This window comes from Danio rerio, chromosome 20 (genome assembly GCF_049306965.1).
Source record: "Danio rerio strain Tuebingen ecotype United States chromosome 20, GRCz12tu, whole genome shotgun sequence".
Classification (NCBI taxonomy): Eukaryota; Metazoa; Chordata; class Actinopteri; order Cypriniformes; family Danionidae; genus Danio; species Danio rerio.
Genome location: NC_133195.1, coordinates 3,201,419 through 3,222,500, shown reverse-complemented (window position 1 = coordinate 3,222,500; position 21,082 = coordinate 3,201,419). Strand labels below are relative to the sequence as shown.

The window sequence follows — 21,082 nt, the reverse complement described above, 5'->3', positions numbered from 1 at the left end:
ATATAGTAATGAAAAATAAATCATTAACTAAGTATGAAAATACATTTATTGAACACATTATACAGGTGCTTATAAGTCAAGAATAGAGCATTTGTAGCTGCAGTTATAAACTGCTTACTAGCGCTTATTAATGTAGAGTTAATGCTTAACTGATAATGAATTCACTATTTGCTAATGCTTAATAAATGATTTATAGTGTGTAGTTATTCTGTACTGGAAACTAGCATGTAAACCCGTCTCCTTAAACAACTTAATTTTTTACACAACATCCAAGAAAGCTAGGTTGTGGTATAGTAACCCAAATCACTCACTTTACTAGAAAATTGCATGGAAACCAGCTTTAACATTAGTTTAATACTACAGCTGACTTTAGTCACACTCTTAACCTAAATAGTTGACTATTTAACCTCTTGCCTTAAACCACTCAAGTTTTTATACAAGCTGAAACTCAACAGCCCAATTGAATTAACATCCCGCTTAGAAATGTTGTGCACTTTAAACCCAAATAGTTGACTTTACTTGAAAATTGTGTAGAAAGAAGCTTTAACATTAGTCTGACTTCAGCCTTAGATAAAATCTATTAAAATAAAACATTAAATCTGTCAAAATCTCAGCAGAGGATTTTTAGGGCGTACTCACACTATGTACAGTTGCCTTGAACCGGGCCAAAGCACGCTTGTCCCCCCTCCCGTCTCCCCTGACGGCCCGCACTCACATTACATTCAGGCCTGGGCACGCTTACGTCATCGATGATGAGCTGTTCAGTAAGCGATCTCGCTTAGCACACAGGACATTTCTTTAGTTATATAGTTTAAGTCGTTTGTTATGCGGTGACGCTTTTAAATATTTCGCTGAACAGATCAGCCACTTTTGGCGCTCATAAAGTCCTCGTGCTGCAGGAATTAGGAGGTTTGAAGGCACAGCAGTGAAGCAGTGAGGAGTTTGCGTCTTTAATATTCTACGACAGTTTGCGTTCATTGAACTGTATAAATGATTAATAAATCCATATCAAACAGTCCCTTAAAAGTCACGTCACATAAATAAACGACACGTCATGAATAAATAAACATTGTATTCTCCCGTCTATTCTGCGTTTGGGTCCTCCTTGTCAACACTGACACTGCAAACGATCTTTGTTCATCCAAAAAAGAAAACAAATGTTTATTCTGAACTCTTAACCCTTAAACGTAATCATTTGGATGTAACTTTGCTAAATGTATCACCTGGTGTACAATCTTTGATTTGTTTAATGAAACTGGTTTCAATGCAGTTCTCTAGTCATTTCAACTATTTGGTTTACAGTACAGTACAGGGTCCACAACAACCCGAAGTCATCTCAAATTTTGATGCCAACAACATGTTGATGGAAACCCCTAAGATATTCCCAATAGAAAACATTTCACTTCATACTTCATTTTCTCAGCTAGTTGCTCCGTGTTCTCCCTGATAGCCTGGGAGAGCTGGGAAACTGGATTCAACATGAGATTGTCCAGTATTACCTGTAATCAAAATAAAAAGAGTCAAAGGTTAAAACCATGTAACTGCGGCATTTGTTCGTACAGTATCTGAAAAACACTGCATGTGCTTATGCAGGTTGTAACACCCTCAATATTTGACTAATGGATCAGATTATTAGTGTAATGAGCAAAAAATTGCACCAAATTTGACCTCTTCACGGTTCCAGGGACGCCGTCTGGAACTGTCATGGTCGTTCATATTTGAGTCCTGGTCTATTGGACTAGTTGAGCCTGGAGGAACCTTTTGATAGTTCAAACTTGCCTCGGGTATATGCTGTACCAGCTGCAGATTAATCAGGGATGGGAAAGCACTAGTAAGAACACGTGGACATCACAAGTTATATTTGATGTTAGAAGACAAACATCTCTGAGCTCAGCATACAGTGGAAGCTTCGGAGATAAAACTGGGAAGTGTATGCATGGTCATGCTACTTCAGTTGTGAACAGATACGTTCACAGTCAGTCAACTTTAATGGAAAATACTAGTTTGAACATACAGCATTTGGAGGTGAGTAGTTGGAATTTCCATGCATTAGGGAATTCCCACAAGCAAATAAAACAGTGAGGCAGCAATTTCAAAGGTGGACATCAGACAGCTGTTAGTACAATGCGATTGGCTCACAGAAAACAAGTCATGTTTAATTTTGTGCACCACTTGGTGATAATGAGAGATGAACTCAGCACCTGAGGTAACAGGAAACTCTGTAATGATGCATATGGTCTCTGCACAAAAGAGAAAATATAACAAAACATACAAGTTGAACAGAAAAAACTGCCTTTTTTTGGGAAACAATATAACTATCATGAGGTGTCCCGAGGTACCTTGACATAACTCCGAACCAAACATGCCTGGTTACTATTGACTGTTTTTATCTACAATTTCTCATCATGGTGCTAAAGAGGAGAATCTCAAGACGTGCTTCATACTGAGAGTTGTGGGAATGGTATATGGTATTGGAATGGTATATGATGGAATGCTATTTAACTAAGCATGCAACCTTTTAGCTCACCTCCTCTCTGGTTGAGATAGTGGATGCAGGGGTATTGGGCATGGAGACTGGGGAAGTGGTAGCTCCTATGCCTGAGGATGCCTGGGAATCACCATCGCCTGCTACATCATGGATTTCACGAGCAAGAATGGCAAGATCTTTAGCAAGATCTTGACTTAGCCTAAAGTAAAAATGATAAATGCAAAATTTGAAATATAACAGCACATGCATGCATTCACTAATTTTCAAACATTATTACACTAGAAAAACAAAAAAAATCGGTCCCACTTTATAGTGTCCTTAACCAATATGTACTTACACAGAAATTAATAATTAGTTACATTGTATTAATTGTTTAAATACATGTATTTACTGTGTACTTATGCTTGATTAAATACCTGTATGTAATTACATCTGTAATTAACTTCTGTAATTACATTTTAAATACACTGTTGACCATCCCTTATACCTTAACCCAGTGGTTCTCAAAGTGGGGGTCGCGGGACAATGACAAGGGGTCGCTTGGTGATATCCAAACTCAAATAAATTTGATTAAACTATCAGAATTACCATATTTTATTCATAACTGACAGAATATAGTTAATAGTTGCATTAAAGAAACAACAACATAAAAATAACAATCAGCCATCAGCCTTTAATTTTAAAAGCAAAATGTAATTAAATCCATAAATGACTTTAAAAAACATTATATGGCTAATAGACTGTTGCATTTTTGTGTTGTCAATAAGCTCATGTTTATATTTGCCTATAGTTGTGTCTGCAACGTTTACATATTTACACCACCTTGAAAAATGGAGTTCGCGAGCCACTCATATGATTATTTTTGGGGTCGCGGGCTGAAAAGTTTGGGAACCCCTGCCTTAACCCACCCTTAAACCTACCCATACCGCCAAAAATGTCCATAACCCAACCCCTATCCCAACTCACAAGCACCACAAGTGTTCTCAAATACATTATGAACACAGTAAGTACGGTGTATTTATTTTTTAATGCAAGTACATAGTAGTTAAGGACACTTAATATAAAGTGAGACCAAAAAATCAATAACAAAGCTAGTAAGACTAATAATAACCTGGCAATCTCTGCGCTATGAGTTGACCAGTTCTGGAAGTGTTCGTTCTGAGTTTCATCCTCTTCTGTTTCCAAAGAGCCACATTTTAGCCTCATTTGCGCGGTCTTCTGCGGAGTCTGTGTCTGAGTTGAAGCTGATGCATGGGACCGTTTTTGTTTACAGTTGGTCTTAGTCTCAAACTCTTCCTCTGAGGTTGAGGAATAGTCAGAATCCCTTTGTCTACGGTGGGAGCCTTAAGTTGTAAACAAAAAGGCATATAAGAATTTATTTTAAAAGATTACGCTGGTAATTTACAACAAAAGGTACTATTTTGTCAGTAATAATGATAAATATTTCTCCATTTTGAAAAATCCAGCATGGATTTCTATGTCAGTCAGGCTGTTTAAAGTTAAAAACAGGTTATATTTTACTTTTATTTCTTTATAATAAACCTTATAATTGGTTACTTTAAGTTTTTTAGTAAGGTTACTACTTGTTAATTTGTCAAAATTCCCTATGAATGTAAAAATTCATTTTGAGAGAAATAAACTTTTAGCATCCTACGCTGAACAGCTAGTCAAAGCTAGTAATATCTTATATACAGGGCTTGACATTAACTTTTTTGATCACCAGCCACTGTGGCTAGATTTCCAACAATTTTGTTGTTTGTAAAATATATTTTATATGCACAAATGTGACTTTGACATGCTAAAAATGACTTGATTTAGATGTTGTTTTGTCCACATGCCTCCTCATTTATTTCACTGTTTGTTTGTGTGTGTTGAGTATGAGCTTGCTCACTGTGCATTAGTTAATGGGTTGTGTCGCAATGCAATTAGTTTTTATCTCACATTACTTTATTAGGGCTCAAAATTAAGAATTTACCAAATGTATCTCTAACCACATCAAAAAGAAATAATAATTTCTTTGCCACAATTTTTAAATGTGTCAAAACAAGCAATAGCTGCACATGTACTTTTTATTCAACAAAACATTCTTTTTTTTAAATTGACGTTTAAAAAGATCTATTGTCATGTATCTAAAATATGCACAGTAATCTGTCCTGGCTAAAGGTCTCAGATCAGCAGTTACTACACATAAATGGGGGGTAATCTCCTATTAAAGCAATGTTATTGTAAAGGATGATAATCAACTATATTAACAAAAATAACGGTAAGCAAAAGAAAGCAGATGAAAACATACCGTGTGTGATAATAAAAGGATGATCACGTGCACACAATTAATGTTAGGCATGTTAATAATCTATTCAAAGAATGATTAAAACGAAAGCAGTTACTACTGCTGTTTGCAAAAGGATGTTTATGTATAATGTTTTTCAATCTTGAGCTCTTGAAAGCAGCAGGACTGTGGTTGCCCGAGCATTTTGGTCTAATCTATTTCAAAGAGAACCGATCGCACCAGTTGCGCTTCCTCTACACAAGGTTGTTTCGCGCAAGTAAACGGGAGCGTGCTCGCTTTTTAACAGTCACATCACCTGTGCTCGCGAGTAATCACCCTCTCATAAGGTTAATACCTGCTTTTGCTCGCGCGAACACAGTTATTTATGTCAGTCGTGCTGCTTCTCATTTCTAAGATCACATTTTGGGCCATCCTTATTGTCGAACCCTGCTTTAAGAAAACTAAAATGTAAAAATTTATATTTTTTAATAATGAACCTGACAAAGTGGCTAGTGGGAGCGGCTGTCTTACCCGCCAGAGCTGAAATCTACCCGCATTTGGCAGGTGTTAATGTAAAGCCCTGCTTATATATATTGTGAGTGATGCAGGCTTTTTAAAAAGAGATGTGGTCTTCTAATGCTGCGTTCACATCAGATGCGGCATGCGCGTCAAGCGCGAGTGATTTACTTGTAAGGTCAATGCAAACGCGCGAATAGACATCCTGCGGCGCGAATGGCGCGGAGCGAATGACGCGAATTGCGCGTGTGGCACGGTGCAAATAGCGCGTTACACGCGAGGCGAATTGAGCGTTTTGCACGTTTGACGCACTTAACGAGCGTTTCGCGCAAATCTCTCGAGTTCGAAAATCTGAACTTCAGCGGACATTCACGCTGCGTTAACCAAACAGAAGCTTGCTCTTGTGGGGGCGTGATTGTGACGTAGAACCTGTTGATGGTGTCCCAGGGGAAATCCTCCAGCGGACACCGACAACAAGTCATCAAACTGGGCTTGGCTCAGTCAGAAGCACCGTTGAAAGCCTCCGTGATCCAGGTTCAGTTTCTGAAGGAGTTTATAAGCTCACAGAGCTGGATGCACCTCTGAAAGCATGTAGTGGACCCAGACATGGTCTTAAACGTATCGACGCTGTTTTTCAGCCTTCATAAAGTACATAAACACTGTTATTTTCTTCATAAAATCCATGTTAGCCATTTAGCAACGAAGCTACAGTCACCAGGCAGACAGAAGCCCTGCCCATCACGCAAATCCGCGTCTGTTCTGAAGTGAATTTGACACGCGATTGAATCGGATTTGACGCGCGAATGAAGCGAGTAATATCAAATGTTCACGCGGCTATTTACGTGCGAATAGCGCGATTTATCCGCGCGTTCCGCGTCTGGTGTGAACACAGCATAAGAGAAATAAACTGACTAATACCTACCAGCTGTGCTACTGTGTTTAACTTGGGTAGAATGGGTACGGGAGGAGTGTTTCCCAGCTGCTGCAGTCCCTTTGCTGTTAGCATGCCTCACCTCACTTGAAGCACCTTTCCTTGCACTGCTACTTGCCTCTGTAGTACGGTTAGAAATGCCATGCTTACTTGAAGTTGACTCATTGTCACTTGGAACAGTGAAGGACCTTGTGCGTTTCCGAGGCATGGCAAGAATGTCTAGCCTTGAGAGTTTTTTCGATTCTGTCTTGCTGTGCTCAGAGCTTGGAGATGCCCGGTCTGTCTCAGCGCTCTCATTATCTGAAGCCTCACCTAGTCGAGCTCGGCGGAGCATGGAGGCACGTGTTGGTCTTGGGGCTGAAAGACTGTTGGATCTGGTCAGCACCTGATGGCTTCCTTTGGTCACCTTATTGGGGTCCTCCTTCTGCAGGGGAGCAGTGAGTTTTTTACGGTTGTTTGGCCGTGAACTTGACTCATGGTCGGAAGCACCCGCTTCAGGCCATAGCTGCTGACCATGCTGATTATCTGAAAGGTCTAACGAACCACGATTGCCAGCACTGCGGCGAAGCTGGAGCCGACGACTTAGTTCAGCTTTACTGGTGTTATCTGCAGAGGCATGACTTTTGCGTTTCTCTGACAGTCGTTCGCGAGCTGTGGGTTGTCGTGCTTTGTGTTTTGCAGGTAAACCAGATGATGACTTCTCCTTACCCGTGTCATTTGCAGACGTGTGCTTCTTAAGTGAACTGACAGGGGCATTTTTACTGCTGACCATGCTTACAGTACTGGCAGTATCCACATCTGAGTCACCAGAAAAGGAGTCTTCTTGTGCAGGAGAGCTTCCTTTTTTTGATCGTTGACTACATCCAGACAACTTCTCCTCTGGAGATTTCTCTACTTCCTTAAGAAAGGTAAATGTATCTTGAAGTGTCTCCTCTGTATCCAAGCTTCGCAAAGCAGGATGACTAGAGATATGTGGCAGTTTCTTGACTTGAATGTTGTCACTTGGCCTGTCTTTGGTAAAACTCTCCTGTCGAACAAATGAGGTTGAAGTATCTTTGGTGGGCACCACATCCTTGTTATGTGTCTGAAGATCTGGAGCTGATGAGTTGGGTTTCACTGGACGTCTAGACTCATGGCCACTCAAATGTCGTATCAAGACAGTAGTTGGAGGTATCTTGAAAGCAGAGTCTTTCTCTGGCTGTGAAAGAACTGGGCTTTTGGACACATCGGACTTGGATAAACCATCCTCAGAACCGATATAAAATGAAGTGGGTTTGGGTGTAGGTTGTGGCATCTCCCTCAGCTCTCTTGAATGGTTTACATTTTCTGAAGGTAGGTGTCTTGTAGTTCCTCGTTTTCCTTGGCTCCTACCGCTTCTATCAAGGATAGAGCTGTCATCTGAACGGCTGGTGTCACTCAGACTGTCTGGGTCCACATCATCCTGGACACGTAGCCTCTGAGTGTTGTCTTGCTGCTGTGGCATTCTGGAACCTTTCTCTGGTGGCTCATGGTCCAAGTTTGTTTCATGTCGGATTAGGATGCTAGGGGTTGTGTTTTCTAGTTTTTCTCCAGGAGGAACCTGAGGAAGTAGCCGTCTGGTCCTGGAACTTTGACTTCCCTCTGATTCTGAGATATCCAAGCATTGACCAATAATTAATGTCACTCTGTCATCTACAAAATTAGAAAAATTGAGTTTATTATTAGTTTGTGGGCTTGTCCATGATGAAACCAAAATTGTATTTACTACCCTTTTGCTCAACAACTACTAATGATTTTGAATTAATATACCTCTTTCTGCACTTTGGGGTGGAACTGGTACAGATCCTTGTGTAGCCCCGGGATCACTATAAGGGTCTGCAAGGCTGGCCCAACGCGAGACCCATTTAGGCCCTACTACACCAGGATGTGCCTAAATTACAAAAGGTATGTTTTACATTGAGTACATTAATTGTTCACTGACACAACTGAAGCTATGTTTCAATAAAGAATGGCCCAGTTGCCTTAGCAGTACATAATTGCAATACCTGCAATGAGATGACTTGGTCCCTGCCATGGCCCAATGATGATGTTGACATTACATCAGCTGCATTACTGTGGCTTTGACTAAAGAATAGCTGCTCATTGTCCCCATCATCAATCACAGGCCTATAAACTCCAAGAGTCTGACCACTGTATTCTGGCGCATCTAAAACACCAAACACCTGTGAAATGTAAACAGATGCGATTTCTTAAATACTGTCCTCCTCTCTTTGGACCACATAATGGCAACCCATCCTAGCATTTAAAAAAAAAGGTTAATCATAATCTACATCAATGGTTTTCAACCTGTGGACCACAGCCTCATCACCCCAGTGGGTCGTAAGGATATTGCAGGGGTCTGTTATTACTAGACATAACACTGTTAATATATGTAACAATGTCAACTCATTATGTGATGTATTAAAACAAGAAATAAATTATAAATTGGTACTTTGTGTTGACTATTTAATTTCACAGATTTGTGAAATGACCATTTTTTACAGCCATTTTCACAGTGTACTTGTTTTTTGATTGCTGACTTGCTTAAGGGTCAGTCTTTCTGGGCTATGTACATGTTATTTTTATTCAAATGATTGGCAGTTTATTCAATAAAGACAATTCTAAGTAAGTTACCAACCTGCAAAATAGTTTATTAATTAGAACATTTCAGGGGGCCGCAGGGACAAAAAAGGTCGGAAACCACTTGTGTAGACCACCAAGGGTGCTTTCACACCTACACTTTTGTTTCGGAACCTGTCTCGTTTGCCCAGTTAGCGCGGTTCGTTTGGCATATGTGAATCCAGCAATCACGCTAGGATCCGCGCCAAATCAATCACTCCGAGATCGATTGAATGAGGTGGTCTTGGCTAGATTGAAACGAACTCTGGAGCGGATCAATTGCAGAGAGAAAGCGATACGATCCGAGCGTGGTTATATTACAGTGTTTTATGGATATGTAATAGGCATACGGCTATATGAAGAGAGAATTATGAGTAGGGCGGGAAGTTTCGCAAGTCTCCGGATGCCCGCAAACGAGTGATGATCTCCCGGTAATCTCGCATCTCCCTCCCGGTCCTCAAATAGGCTACGTCGCGCACCCTTCTCGCCCCTCCCCACCACATCTCTCCTCACTCTGCAAAATAAACTCTGACACTGACCAATGTGAGGAGAGTTTACTCACATGTGACTTGTTTTAGCTTATGGTCCGATTAGAAACTTTGCAATGTGAAAGCGAACCGCTCCAGAGCAAAGAGCAACAATGTATCTATTTTAATCCCTGTTTCAGAACATCTGAATCGATTCAAAGGTGTGAAAGCACCCTAAAACAATTAGTATGGTGCACTACAAAATACCAATCATCACAAATACAGAGTTGTCTATTACTAATTGCTAACGTATCTGTACAATCAAATGGCAGAAAATGTCTCAACGACTACACACTACAGATATATTCTGATATACACCAATGGAAATACAGTCATATCTCTTCCAGAAGACAAAGAAAAAAATATTACCTGGTCAATCATACTTCTAGCTTCTTCCACTTCCTTATCTTGTGACTCAGTCTCAATTGTGTAGGTACCAGCATCACTCAGACTGTCCTCCTCTTCGGTTCGCGTTACCCTTGATGCCTTCGTGTCAACACAGCTAACTACCTGTGGTGAAACTTGGGGCACCGATGAGCAGACTGGTGAGGCACTAAAAACCGGACTCCTTCCAGGGATGTGGGAAGGAGCAGAGACAGGCGATGATGCTGAGAGAAGAGACTGGGGCAATGCAGAGTGCTGGCACGGAGAAGATGGATATGATACAGATACATGTCCAGAGGTCTCTGCCAGGGAGGATGAAGGAGTGTGTGATGGGGACATCATCACTGGTGGAGCAGACTTAGGTGGTAAGAAAATCTTTCCAGTATCCTTGGAGAATTCTTCTGTAAATTCCTGAGCTAGTTTTGAATTTTTACCCATGCTTCCAAAAGGCTTAATGGTGATAGTTGGTGAAGAGCGAGAGGAGCTCCCTAATAGGGATGAGCTGCTCCCAGTGTCTTCTGTCTTCTCCCTTTTCAAGGAGCTTGATCGCTGTGAACCTCCATGGCTTGCTCCTTTCAGGGGAACAGTGATTTGCTGTGTTGGAGGAACAAGTCCATGCACCGAGGCGGGCCTTTCTCCATGAGCCAGACCTTTGCGCCTCTCTAGTTTGGCCTTCAGTGCAGAGTAGGAGTCAGCATGCACAGAATTGTGGGTAAAGGACTGCGATCGCTTCTTTCTGGGATTATCATCAAAAAACTCGATAATGAAGGCCTGTTGAGTGTGAGGCTCAGTGTGACTGGGCTCGACCTCTGTTCTAGGAGGAGAGGAGCCTTCTTGGATGGGACGATCTTCGCTTTCATCAAGCTTTACTTGGTGGTGTTTGTGTTGTGGGAGTGTTTGTGGATTATGGGATTTTTGTGGTATGACAGACTGCTGGGACAAAAGTGATTCTGATGGTTCGGATGTCTTCGATTGAGTTGAGTGGTATGATTGTACTGATTGCATGGAATGATGTGACTTGCTGCATTTTCCTTTCATCACAGGGTCTTCAGAATCACTCTGGGTTCCATCGTCATGATGGTGTCCTATTAAGTTTACAGGTAGATTTTATTTGATTAATGCATTAATTATACCAAGCATTACATACATTCAGGGTTCCCACTAGAGCTGCATGATATTGGAAAAATCTGACCTTGCGATATTTTGTTTTGCTGATACATATATTGCGATAATTTCACTTTATGATTTGAACGGCTCCATTGAGAAAGATTTCATTAATTAAGATCGACCGGGGAGATCAAGTTTTTTCCATGCAGTGCATCTGCTTAAAACAAAACATAAACAATTACAAGCAAAAATATATAAATAAGCATTCCTGACCATATTACAGAAGCCTATTCTAACCATTCATTCATTCATTTTCTTGTCGGCTTAGTCCCTTTATTAATCCGGGGTCGCCACAGCAGAATGAACCGCCAACTTATCCAGCAAGTTTTTACGCCGCGGATGCCCTTCCAGACGCAACCCATCTCTGGGAAACATCCACACACTCATTTACACACACATACACTATGGACAATTTAGCCTACCCAATTCACCTGCACCGCATGTCTATGTCCCCTCGTACAGTCAAACCGATCTGCTTCTCCTTTATTTTAACAATTTAATATGACCGTTAATTATTTCTTGTTCTCAATCACAGATATTTTAGAGACAATTTCAGAACTTGTCTGAGTTTATTACGTCTGAGAGATTACTGCAAATTCACTACACATCTATACTGATATACTGTATTCAAACAGCAATACATTTAGGTAAATTGACATGCTTATATAAAGCGTAGAGCAAATATAAATACCTCATTCATTGACTAAAGGCTGTTAAACAAACAGAAATGGTAGAGCGTGATGACGTCAGTAGTATGCAAATTAACGTATGACGTAATTCAGCGACTTTTCGGACAGAGCTTAGCGCCTTTTAGTTGAAAATAGTTGGCAACAGTGGTCTGGAACCAATGACTGTAAAAAATATGGACGACGCAACAGCCCCTTTTCCCATTGAACGCCTTGAGGGCAAAACGCCTGCTTGACGGGCACAAACTGTCGCAAAAGACTGCTGAAATTGGAGCCTTGACATGCGCAGAAGGACTGTCTGATGGAGCCAGAGGAGGAGCCGCGAAAATGAGTCGAGCTTCCAACCAAACGCTTTATGTAAAATCAACCACCCCCCCCGAACTTCTCAGCATGCGTTTGCTGTCATATCAACACAAATGGATGTAATAACGTTAACAAATATAAGGGTTTTATATATTCAATCGCGCCAGCTCCGTGCCACAGCGCATAACCTACTCGCGGCGTCGCGGGCTGATTCCGGCTCGCATGTGGCAGCGCCGGCTCGCTCGGCCGCCGCATCTGGCTCGATTGACTCGGGCTGGAATCGGGCAGTGAGTCCAGGCATCCGGAGTAGGTCCAGCAGAGGTAGTCAGTCTGAGCTCTGAGGGGTAAGTCTCCGGCAGGCGAGAATCTAGCCAGAACTGGCCCGAGTGTGTTTTGCTATCTGGGTGGTTAGGCGTGTATCAGCAAACTAATAAAGCCCGAAAAAAGCCCTGACCTTAGCGAATAAACAGTGTTCCACCAGGATCATGCATGTCAGGAACTATAGTTTGCTGCTGAACTCATTTTGTCATGGTAAAATAACACAGAAATCGAATAAAAACACTTCAGTCTCCTGCCGAAGCTCAGACGCGCTGCTTTGAGAAACTGTCAATCACAGCTGTCAATCAGAATGACACGCCCAGCATTAAATTACTGCTAAAAACAAATTGTTTACAAAAATGAAGATCTGCACCTATTTCAGCACAATAACCAGCGCCTTAATCGACCAGAACTATCTTTCGGGACATTTTATTGCAAGTGTAATAATTTTTTTTATTTGGGCTCAAGTCTCCTTCATTAACACGGAGGAGGCGGGCTATATGACTTGTACTGCAGCCAGCCCCCAGGGGGCGATCTAACGGCCGAGACCTTCACTCAAACGCAGTCTTGCGGCACACTTGTCTGGAACAGACCATGATATTCCAGAAATTCTATGACCTGTGGGAACCCCGTGCATCAGTCTCACAGTAAAAGATGTCTCTTACCTTTGAGTGTCCGAATATGCATCGCCAAGTCACTCTTAGTGCTGTATACGTCCTCACAGGGTGTCCTCCTGCACATCATGCTGACATCGCTCTGCACGAGCCAATCCGCCACCTTGCTCTCAGCTGACAAAACCTCCGTGGGAGTGGCTGCCAGAGTATTACCGGGCTGCTGCTGTTTGCTACGTTGACGGGACGAGAACTTGGTCACATGATCCTTGATTTTAATCTTTCCTGGCATGCAATCGTCAAACTCGATAGTAAAGGAAGCATGACTTTGGACAACTGGTGGTGTGGAGATCAGAGAAACATTTGTATCTTTGGTTGGGATGTCAATCAAGTCTGTCGTTGGCGACTTGTGTTGCACGTGAAACTCCTTAGTTGGAATTTCAAAGTAGCTGGGCTCTCTGTTATACAGGTACGTTGACTTTGCCTGGCCATCATGGATCTCCTGAAGGTTAAAATCATCCTCTGCTGTGTGGATCTCCTTTGTGATGTCTGTCAACAGACACACTCGTCAAATGTTATTAAAATGACTGTCCATAAATATGAAAGTGGATGTAAGGAAGGACAAGTGCTTACCTGAATGATTGTCACTTGACCTTCGTACTTCACTGTTTTCCATGTTCCCAGAGTCCTCCTCACCCCACCATGATGGCTGGCCATACAGTGGTGTTGGTCGGGGTACAGGGGATTCTGAAGAGGAATAAATAAGCATGCAAACAAAGAAAGATTAAGAGAGATTTTGTGGAATAAAGAAAGATAATGACTTAGTTCACATCCTAATATCAATGTATTAAACATAAACAATTATTTAACACTTCATCAATGTCAGAATGCTTGAAATACTCTTGCATAAGATTACTGTACAGCAAAATATATAAACGATCTTCCTTATTTCAAGTAAACCTGTTCATTTATTCATTTTTTTCTTCGACTTAGTCTCTTTTTCAGAGATCACCACTGCCAACTATTCCAGCAAATGTATTCCAGATGTATATTTTACGCAGCAGATGCTTTTCCAGCCGCAACCCAATATTGGGAAACACCCACACACACACTACGAACAGTTTATTTTATTCAAATCACCTGTACTGCATGTCTTTGGACTCTGGGGGAAACTGGAGCACCTGGAGCAGGGGTCACCAATCTCAGTCCTGGAGGGCCGGTATCCCTGCAGGGTTTAGCTCCAACTTGTCTCAACACACCTGCATGGGTGTTTCAAGTATACCTAGTAAGAGCTTGATTGGCTTGTTCAGGTGTGTTTGATTAGGGTTGGCGCTAAAATCTGCAGGACACCGGCCCTCCAGGAACAAGTTTGGTGACCCCTGACCTGGAGAAAACCCACGCCAACCAAACAACCAGTATACTGGACACATTTCTAGAACAAATAACTTTTTACTTTATATATATATATATATATATATATATATATATATATATATATATATATATATATATATTTATATATATATATATATATATATATATATATATATATATATATATATATATATATATATATATATATATATATAACTTTTTACACCTTATGACCGACCAGTCAGTATGTTTTGCGAATATTGTTCAGATGTTCTGGAAAACATGAAGGCTCCAAATTTATGCTGTAAAAAATTGCTGGGTTCCACACAATTCCTTCAAATTGCCCCAACACAAATCAAGTTAATTTAATTGTTTTTACAAATTTAAGTGGACTGAACATAAAACAACTAAGACCCCCCAAAAAACTCAGCTCTGAGGGATTAACAAATAAACCAACCTATTGTTCTGAAATGTAACAGATAAACAGAGATTAGCAATGTTTGAACATAACCTACAAACTCCATTGTTATAGTTTATATACCCTGCTGAAAAATCCAGCTTAAACCAGCCTAGGATGGTTAACTGGTTTTAGCTGGTCAACCAGTCTGGTTTTAGAGGGGTTTTGGCCATTTCCAGGCTGGTTTCCAGCCATTTCTAGCCTGGGCTTCGCTGATCAGGCTGGAAAGTGACCAGCTAAAACCATCTAAAACCAGCTTGACCGTCCTAGTTTAAGCTGGACATAACTGGTTTTGGCTTAGCAAGTCAAAATGGTTTTAGCTGGTCATCTCCCAGCCTGTCCAGCCAAAACCAGGCTGGAAATCAGCCTCAAAGTGGCCAAAACCCCTCAAAAACCAGCCTGGTCGACCAGCTCAAACCAGCCAACCATCCTAAGCTGGTTTAAGCAGGATTTTTCAGCAGGCTAATCTTTATCTTTTCAATAGCATTCTCACTCTGCTTTCATATCATTCTTACCTGTGAGACTCTTACGATCAGAGCGCTCTAATTTAGACTTTTCCTCTTGCACATTCTGCTGTTTTCCCTCTTCACATTTGATGCCCATCTGTAGCTGACTGGTGTACTTCTCGTGCTGACACAGCAGGGGCAGGCAAGCAAAAGATTACAAATATATACCACATAAAGACAAAATGTTTTTACATGTTGTAGTCAGAAAAATAACTAGACGCAAACACAGAGAGATTGAACATACCTTGAGTGCCTCCTCAGGGACTTTATGTTGACTCCTCTCAAGAATATACACATGTGAATGTGCACTAATGTTAAGTTCAAACATTGCAGCTTAGATGTACAGGTATGCAAATCTTAAGAACACCATAAGCAAGAATGTAAAGAAAGAATTTTTTCGGTGAGTTCATTTTAAATTGTATTAAATCATAATAATATATAGTATCAATGCACAAACTAGGCCATATTTTATTTAAAAAATCGTCAAAAGGTTGTACAGAGAATGCCTAAAACATCAGTTCACTAAAAGTAAAAGTCTCATACCTATTGCCAATGAAAAGCTCACCAGAAAAAAAGGATATCATATCCAAAACGAACAATGTCTGACAGCTTGAGGGTTATATATGTTTGGTCGGGAATTCTCAAGTCATTGACAAAAGTCTGAAAAACAAATGAAGATATTGTAGTAAATGAGTCAATGCCATATATTTGTACATTTCCTACTGTAAACAAAAAATCTCTCCGTTAAACAGAAAAAAATAAACAGGGAAGCTAATAATTCTGACTTCAACTGTATATATATGGAAACCTGCAGCAAAATACATTAACACAGCCAAATCCATATCCATTACCACACCAAAATTTCAAGAGAGCTGACACAACTTGCATTGCACAAATCACTACCTGCCGTGATTGCAGCTAAAACTTTTTTTTTAGCCAAATATTCTCAATGCTCTACTAAAAAAAAAGTCTCTGTCATAAGTGACACTTGGAATGGCTTAAGAGAAAGAAATAATTTTAATTTTTGGGTGAACTATACCTTTAATTAATTGAGAAAGATAGTTATAAGTAAGTTTGCAGCAGTGTCCAGAGGCAGTGTGTTTTACTACTTCCCATACATTTTCTAAACAATTGGCAAAGAGAATCCCAATTGTATATCACACTATTTTAAAACTGCACTAATATTTGATGTTAATATTCAGAGCTTTAATCATAACAATCATGTTGCTTTTTGTTTTAAAGCTTACCCCATTTAAACTTCCAAGGTCCTTGACGAGGTGCTCATCTGTGGCAGGGTTATAGTTGATAACAGCATGCTGTTTATCTACACTCCGAGACTAAAGGAGTACAAACATGAAACATACAAGTGTTAAACAGAAAAATACAATACTTTCCTAATTCTTAAATAACTCAGCATGTTTTTTTTTACATGTCAAAGGACGGGCAAAAGGTAGTCCCTTACCTGCAGCATGAGCTCACAGTCCTCCCGGCCAACAAAGATCATTTCCCGAGGCAGTCGGTGACGAGTGCCAGAGCTGCTGACCAAAAACCATGATGTCACACTCATCTTTGTTTCTCAGAGAAATCTTTTTTGCATCCTGTAACATAAAATAAACAAATGTTTGTTCGGGAGAAATTTAGACTTTATTTAACTTCTACATACCAGAATGAGAACACATTAAAGTTAACATATTTGTTTAATTATATGTTTATGATGGCAATTTGTGTTTACTAAATGCAGGCAGTTAAAAGAACAGGAAGAGGGTTAAATATACCAGACATTTATTGTGAAAATGATGCAGATGGGGTAGTTACAGGAAATTACTGTGATGCCCATGTTTTTGACAAGTTAAGCTATTAAACTTATTCTGCAATGTGAATGCGCTCTTGTTTTCGTCATTGTTTTAGAACGTCCGATTCAGTTACCTACAGCAGAAATTACTAGGAATAATAAACAAGGCAAGGCAAGGCAAGTTTATTTATATAGCACATTTCATACACAGTGGCAATTCAAAGTGCTTTACATAAACAAGAATAAAAGAAACAAATTAAAAAAATAAATAAATAAAAACAAATAATAATAAGAAGAGAAAAACATAATAGTGCAATCTGTCGGACGCAGCACAGTGCTCATTCAGTCAAGGCACAGCTAAACAGATGTGTTTTTAGTCTTGATTTGAATGTGCCTAATGTTGGAGCACATCTGATCATTTCTGGAAGCTGATTCCAGCAGCGGGGGGCGCTGTTAGTGGCTGAAAGCTGATTCACCCTGCTTTGACTGAACTCTTGGAACTTCTAGTTTATATGATCCTAATGATCTGAGTGATCTCTGTAATGTATTGAGGTCCTAGGCCATTTAGTGATTTATAGACCAGTAATAATACTTTAAACTCTATTCTAAATGTAACTGGGAGCCAGTATAGAGACCTGAGGACAGGTGTGATGTGCTCTGATTTTCTGGTTCTGGTCAGAATTCTGGCTGCAGCGTTCTGGATGAGCTGCAACTGTCTGACAGTCTTTTTAGGAAGACCAGTGAGGAGTCCATTACAGTAATCCACCCTGCTGCTGATAAAAGCATGAACAAGTTTCTCTAAATCTTCACTGGAAACAAAGCATCTGATTCTTGCTATGTTTTTGAGATGATAGTATGCTGATTTACTGACTGCTTTGACATGACTATTGAAACTCAGATCTGACTCCAGAGTTACACCAAGACCTTATTTTTTGTTGTTTGACCTTTAGTAACAAGGTACCCAACAACAAAAATAGTCAAACTACTTGCTCTACAAACAAGTGTGTTCATGACTATACATAAAAATCTGAATAATATGATAAGAAAATGTCAGTTTGCAACATCAAGCAGCATAACGAGCTGTTTTAACATGTAAAAATCAATGGAAGTGAATGAGACCTGAAGTCTCGTGCCATCGAGTCCAATGGCGGAATTCACTTTTACGTGAATAAGCTCAATACTGCAGTCGAGTTTTAAGAACTGTTTTTTTTAGGAGTGATAAATTATACTAAAGATTTATACATTTTGGACTATTATATAGTGAGGCTTCAAAATAAGCACACATCATCCCTTACTGTTATTTTATTTAAGGTTTATTCATAGCAGAGTGTCTTTTACTCAGCTGTATTTATTTGTGATGTATCCATTTAGCTGGTGTTTTTTTTACCTTTGCCATTTTGCCACCTACCACGTCCTCTCCCACCCCCAACTGAAGATTTGTCTGTTTGGCAAAATAATTTATATTTTACTTTGCATAAGAAGATAATTAAAAGTAATGAAAATTTATTCTCTAATTCTTATTTTTGCAAGGCTACTTTTGCAATTTTTAACTCGGGTACATTTTATATTTAATTGATAAAGGCTCTTATTCTGTACCCTGCTGAAAAATCCAGCTTAAACCAGCCTAAGCTGGTTGGCTGGTTTTAGCTGGTTGACCAGCCTGGTTTTAGAGGGGTTTTGGCCATTTCCAGGCTGGTTTCCAGCCATTTCCAGCCTGGTCTTAGCTGGTCAGGCTGGAAAATGACCAGCCAAATCCAGCAAAAAACAGCTTGACCAGCCTGGTTTAAGCTGGACATAGCTGGTTTTGGCTGGACTCCCAGCTTGGCTAGGCTGGTCAAGCTGGTTATAGTTGGTCATCTCCCAGCCTGACCAGCTAAGACCAGGCTGGAAATGGCTGGAAACCAGCCTGGAAGTGGCCAAAACCCCTCTAAAACCAACCTGGTTGACCAGCTAAAACCAGCCAACCAGCCTAGGCTGGTTTAAGCTGGATTTTTCAGCAGGCAATCTGTACTTTAAGTATAATTTTACAGCCCTGACCGCAGTATAGGCCTACTGCAAATTGACAGCTTACACTGCAGCAACATAATGACTGACAGTTAGCCTTAACGTTAAATACAGTAATTCTACAGCAACCTACAGCCAAATGTATATCACAGTAATACGATAGAATAACTACTTTAAGGTCACAGTATACAGCTCTCATTTAACAAATTATTAAAGGTAATTACTGTGGAAATAACATACAAAAACTTCACGTGAAAGTAGTGCAACTATTGGCCAGCAATACTGTAAATGAACGTTGTGCTATGGAAGACACACTAGGTCAATTTGATTAAATAGGAAATTCTGCTTTTCACTGTAATGACAATATTTAGATTTGTGGAACTTAAAAGCGAACGAGCTTTCTGCTAATATATAAAGACTTGCACCTAGTCCTTGATTATAGTTCTCACCACTGTGGACTTCATGTACTATGACTGTAAACACAGAATTTCAGCTGATATTCTCCACAAAATGGATGCTTATCCGTTGCGTATTTGCTGACAGCGCTTTAAATAATCCAGCTGTCTAGACGGGATGGGAATGATATTTTTTTGTAGGACATAATTTTCTTGTGTCCTCCGAAAATGTAGCAGATTTATAATAGCTACAACAGATAAAAGAAAAGGCCGAGATCTATGCACTGCAGCTGAATGTGTTAGCTGACAGCTGAATTTGGGCATGGCATATGATTTTTCAACAGGCCTGCACGAATGAATCATTCATAATTCGTAAAAATGACTTCATACACACATTCGAATAGCTTTATGCAATTATGTGTTGCGTTCGCAATAAATCAGGCCCATGTCTCCTCCATGGGAGCATCATAAGCAAGCATTGATGATGGAGTGATCTGTACATGTTGTCGCACCGGAGAGACGCCTTCTCTTTTTCTCTCTCCCCTTCCTAATGACATGAATGCTGAATGTGACATCAGCATACACGATTTACACACGTTATGCCATATCGATTATGATGGCTATATTTTTTTGCGAATAAAATTACGATCTGAATTTATCGGCGTGACCTAATTTTATCAAACTACTCGTTACTTTGTAGGCTCTGACATGAAGCAAAACATAAACCCCGTCTACAATACGAATTCGGACAAACGCAGCGCGCATCTGGCTTTTCATCCAGTCCACAGCCTCTGATGATGCTGAGGAGTATCCTCCAACCTTACCTACAGACGCACTGATCTCTCTCGAAGAACCCAATGAAACGTGTTCTTCTTGCTTTCCGCAATAGCTACGATATAATGTTATATGCGCATCCTCAGCCACAAGATGTTATTTTATGAAATCCAGTTATAAGGTCGCAGGCTCGTCAGTGGTGTGGCTGTGAAGACAACACCCTCTCGCGTTAGACAGATCATGCTGTCATGGCATCTGCGTCCAGCGCCGCCACCGGTGCTTGTGTAGGCTGCAGCAGAATACTGCAACACCACCAGCAAACGTTCGACAGGGGGTTCATAATGAGGACATTATTTGTACTCGCTCAAGATATACAGTTACAAATGTATGCAACCCCTTGCTTAATATATAATATCACTTGCAACATATTTTAATATGATTGCGTCCTTCTACAGTTGAATTTCTCTAGATTTAAAAGCAGTATACTTACATTTTCCTTATATTATAAAATGAATTATTATGCTATTTGAACAAACTCTTTTTGAGTCATGTAGCAATAAATGTGTTTTAATTAATTCATACACAAACAAACCTTGCGCTTTATTTGAGGTCACAACAGATTTTCTAGCTTTCAAAATAAAATCATGTTTTCATAACAATCAAATATACGAAGCAAATGACATTAAAATAGAAAATACTAAATACATTTTTTAAAATATTGAATGAAAGTAGCTGTCCCCTGGAGTACTTCCCAGATAGCATACTATTGTGGGCCACTTTAGGCAGTTATGCGGCACTGGTGGTCTTCCTTAGGCCCAGACAAAATTAATGTGACCCTAAAGTGGCCCACCTGTACAATAGCAAAGGGCAAACATTCAAATTCATATATGGGACATTTAAGGCAAAGATTTGGCACTTATGGCAAAATGTAATCTGAATGTGA

At 40.2% G+C, this 21,082-nt stretch overlaps 1 protein-coding gene across 3 annotated transcripts in view; it reads right to left on the bottom strand.

Moving 5' to 3' along the window:
- cep170bb (centrosomal protein 170Bb) overlaps window positions 1-20,420 on the bottom strand; it is a 22,700-nt gene extending 2,280 nt beyond the window's left edge. Inside the window, exons 1-17 of one of the 3 annotated variants that reach the window (XM_005160328.6) lie at window positions 20,190-20,420; window positions 16,637-16,772; window positions 16,422-16,511; window positions 15,756-15,834; window positions 15,419-15,477; window positions 15,184-15,298; window positions 13,471-13,584; window positions 12,892-13,386; window positions 9,738-10,837; window positions 8,229-8,405; window positions 7,993-8,113; window positions 6,196-7,875; window positions 3,600-3,831; window positions 2,528-2,687; window positions 2,202-2,240; window positions 1,669-1,800; window positions 1,411-1,499 (exon numbers count right to left, since the gene is read on the bottom strand). In XM_005160328.6, coding sequence (XP_005160385.1) covers window positions 1,411-1,499; window positions 1,669-1,800; window positions 2,202-2,240; window positions 2,528-2,687; window positions 3,600-3,831; window positions 6,196-7,875; window positions 7,993-8,113; window positions 8,229-8,405; window positions 9,738-10,837; window positions 12,892-13,386; window positions 13,471-13,584; window positions 15,184-15,298; window positions 15,419-15,477; window positions 15,756-15,834; window positions 16,422-16,511; window positions 16,637-16,741 — 4,787 coding nt within the window. In that variant the 5' untranslated portion in view covers window positions 16,742-16,772; window positions 20,190-20,420. The remainder of the gene's footprint in view (window positions 1-1,410; window positions 1,500-1,668; window positions 1,801-2,201; window positions 2,241-2,527; window positions 2,688-3,599; window positions 3,832-6,195; window positions 7,876-7,992; window positions 8,114-8,228; window positions 8,406-9,737; window positions 10,838-12,891; window positions 13,387-13,470; window positions 13,585-15,183; window positions 15,299-15,418; window positions 15,478-15,755; window positions 15,835-16,421; window positions 16,512-16,636; window positions 16,773-20,189) is intronic. The other 2 variants (XM_002665642.8, XM_005160329.6) reach the window with 2 other exon arrangements.
- Window positions 20,421-21,082: the final 662 nt, after the last annotated feature.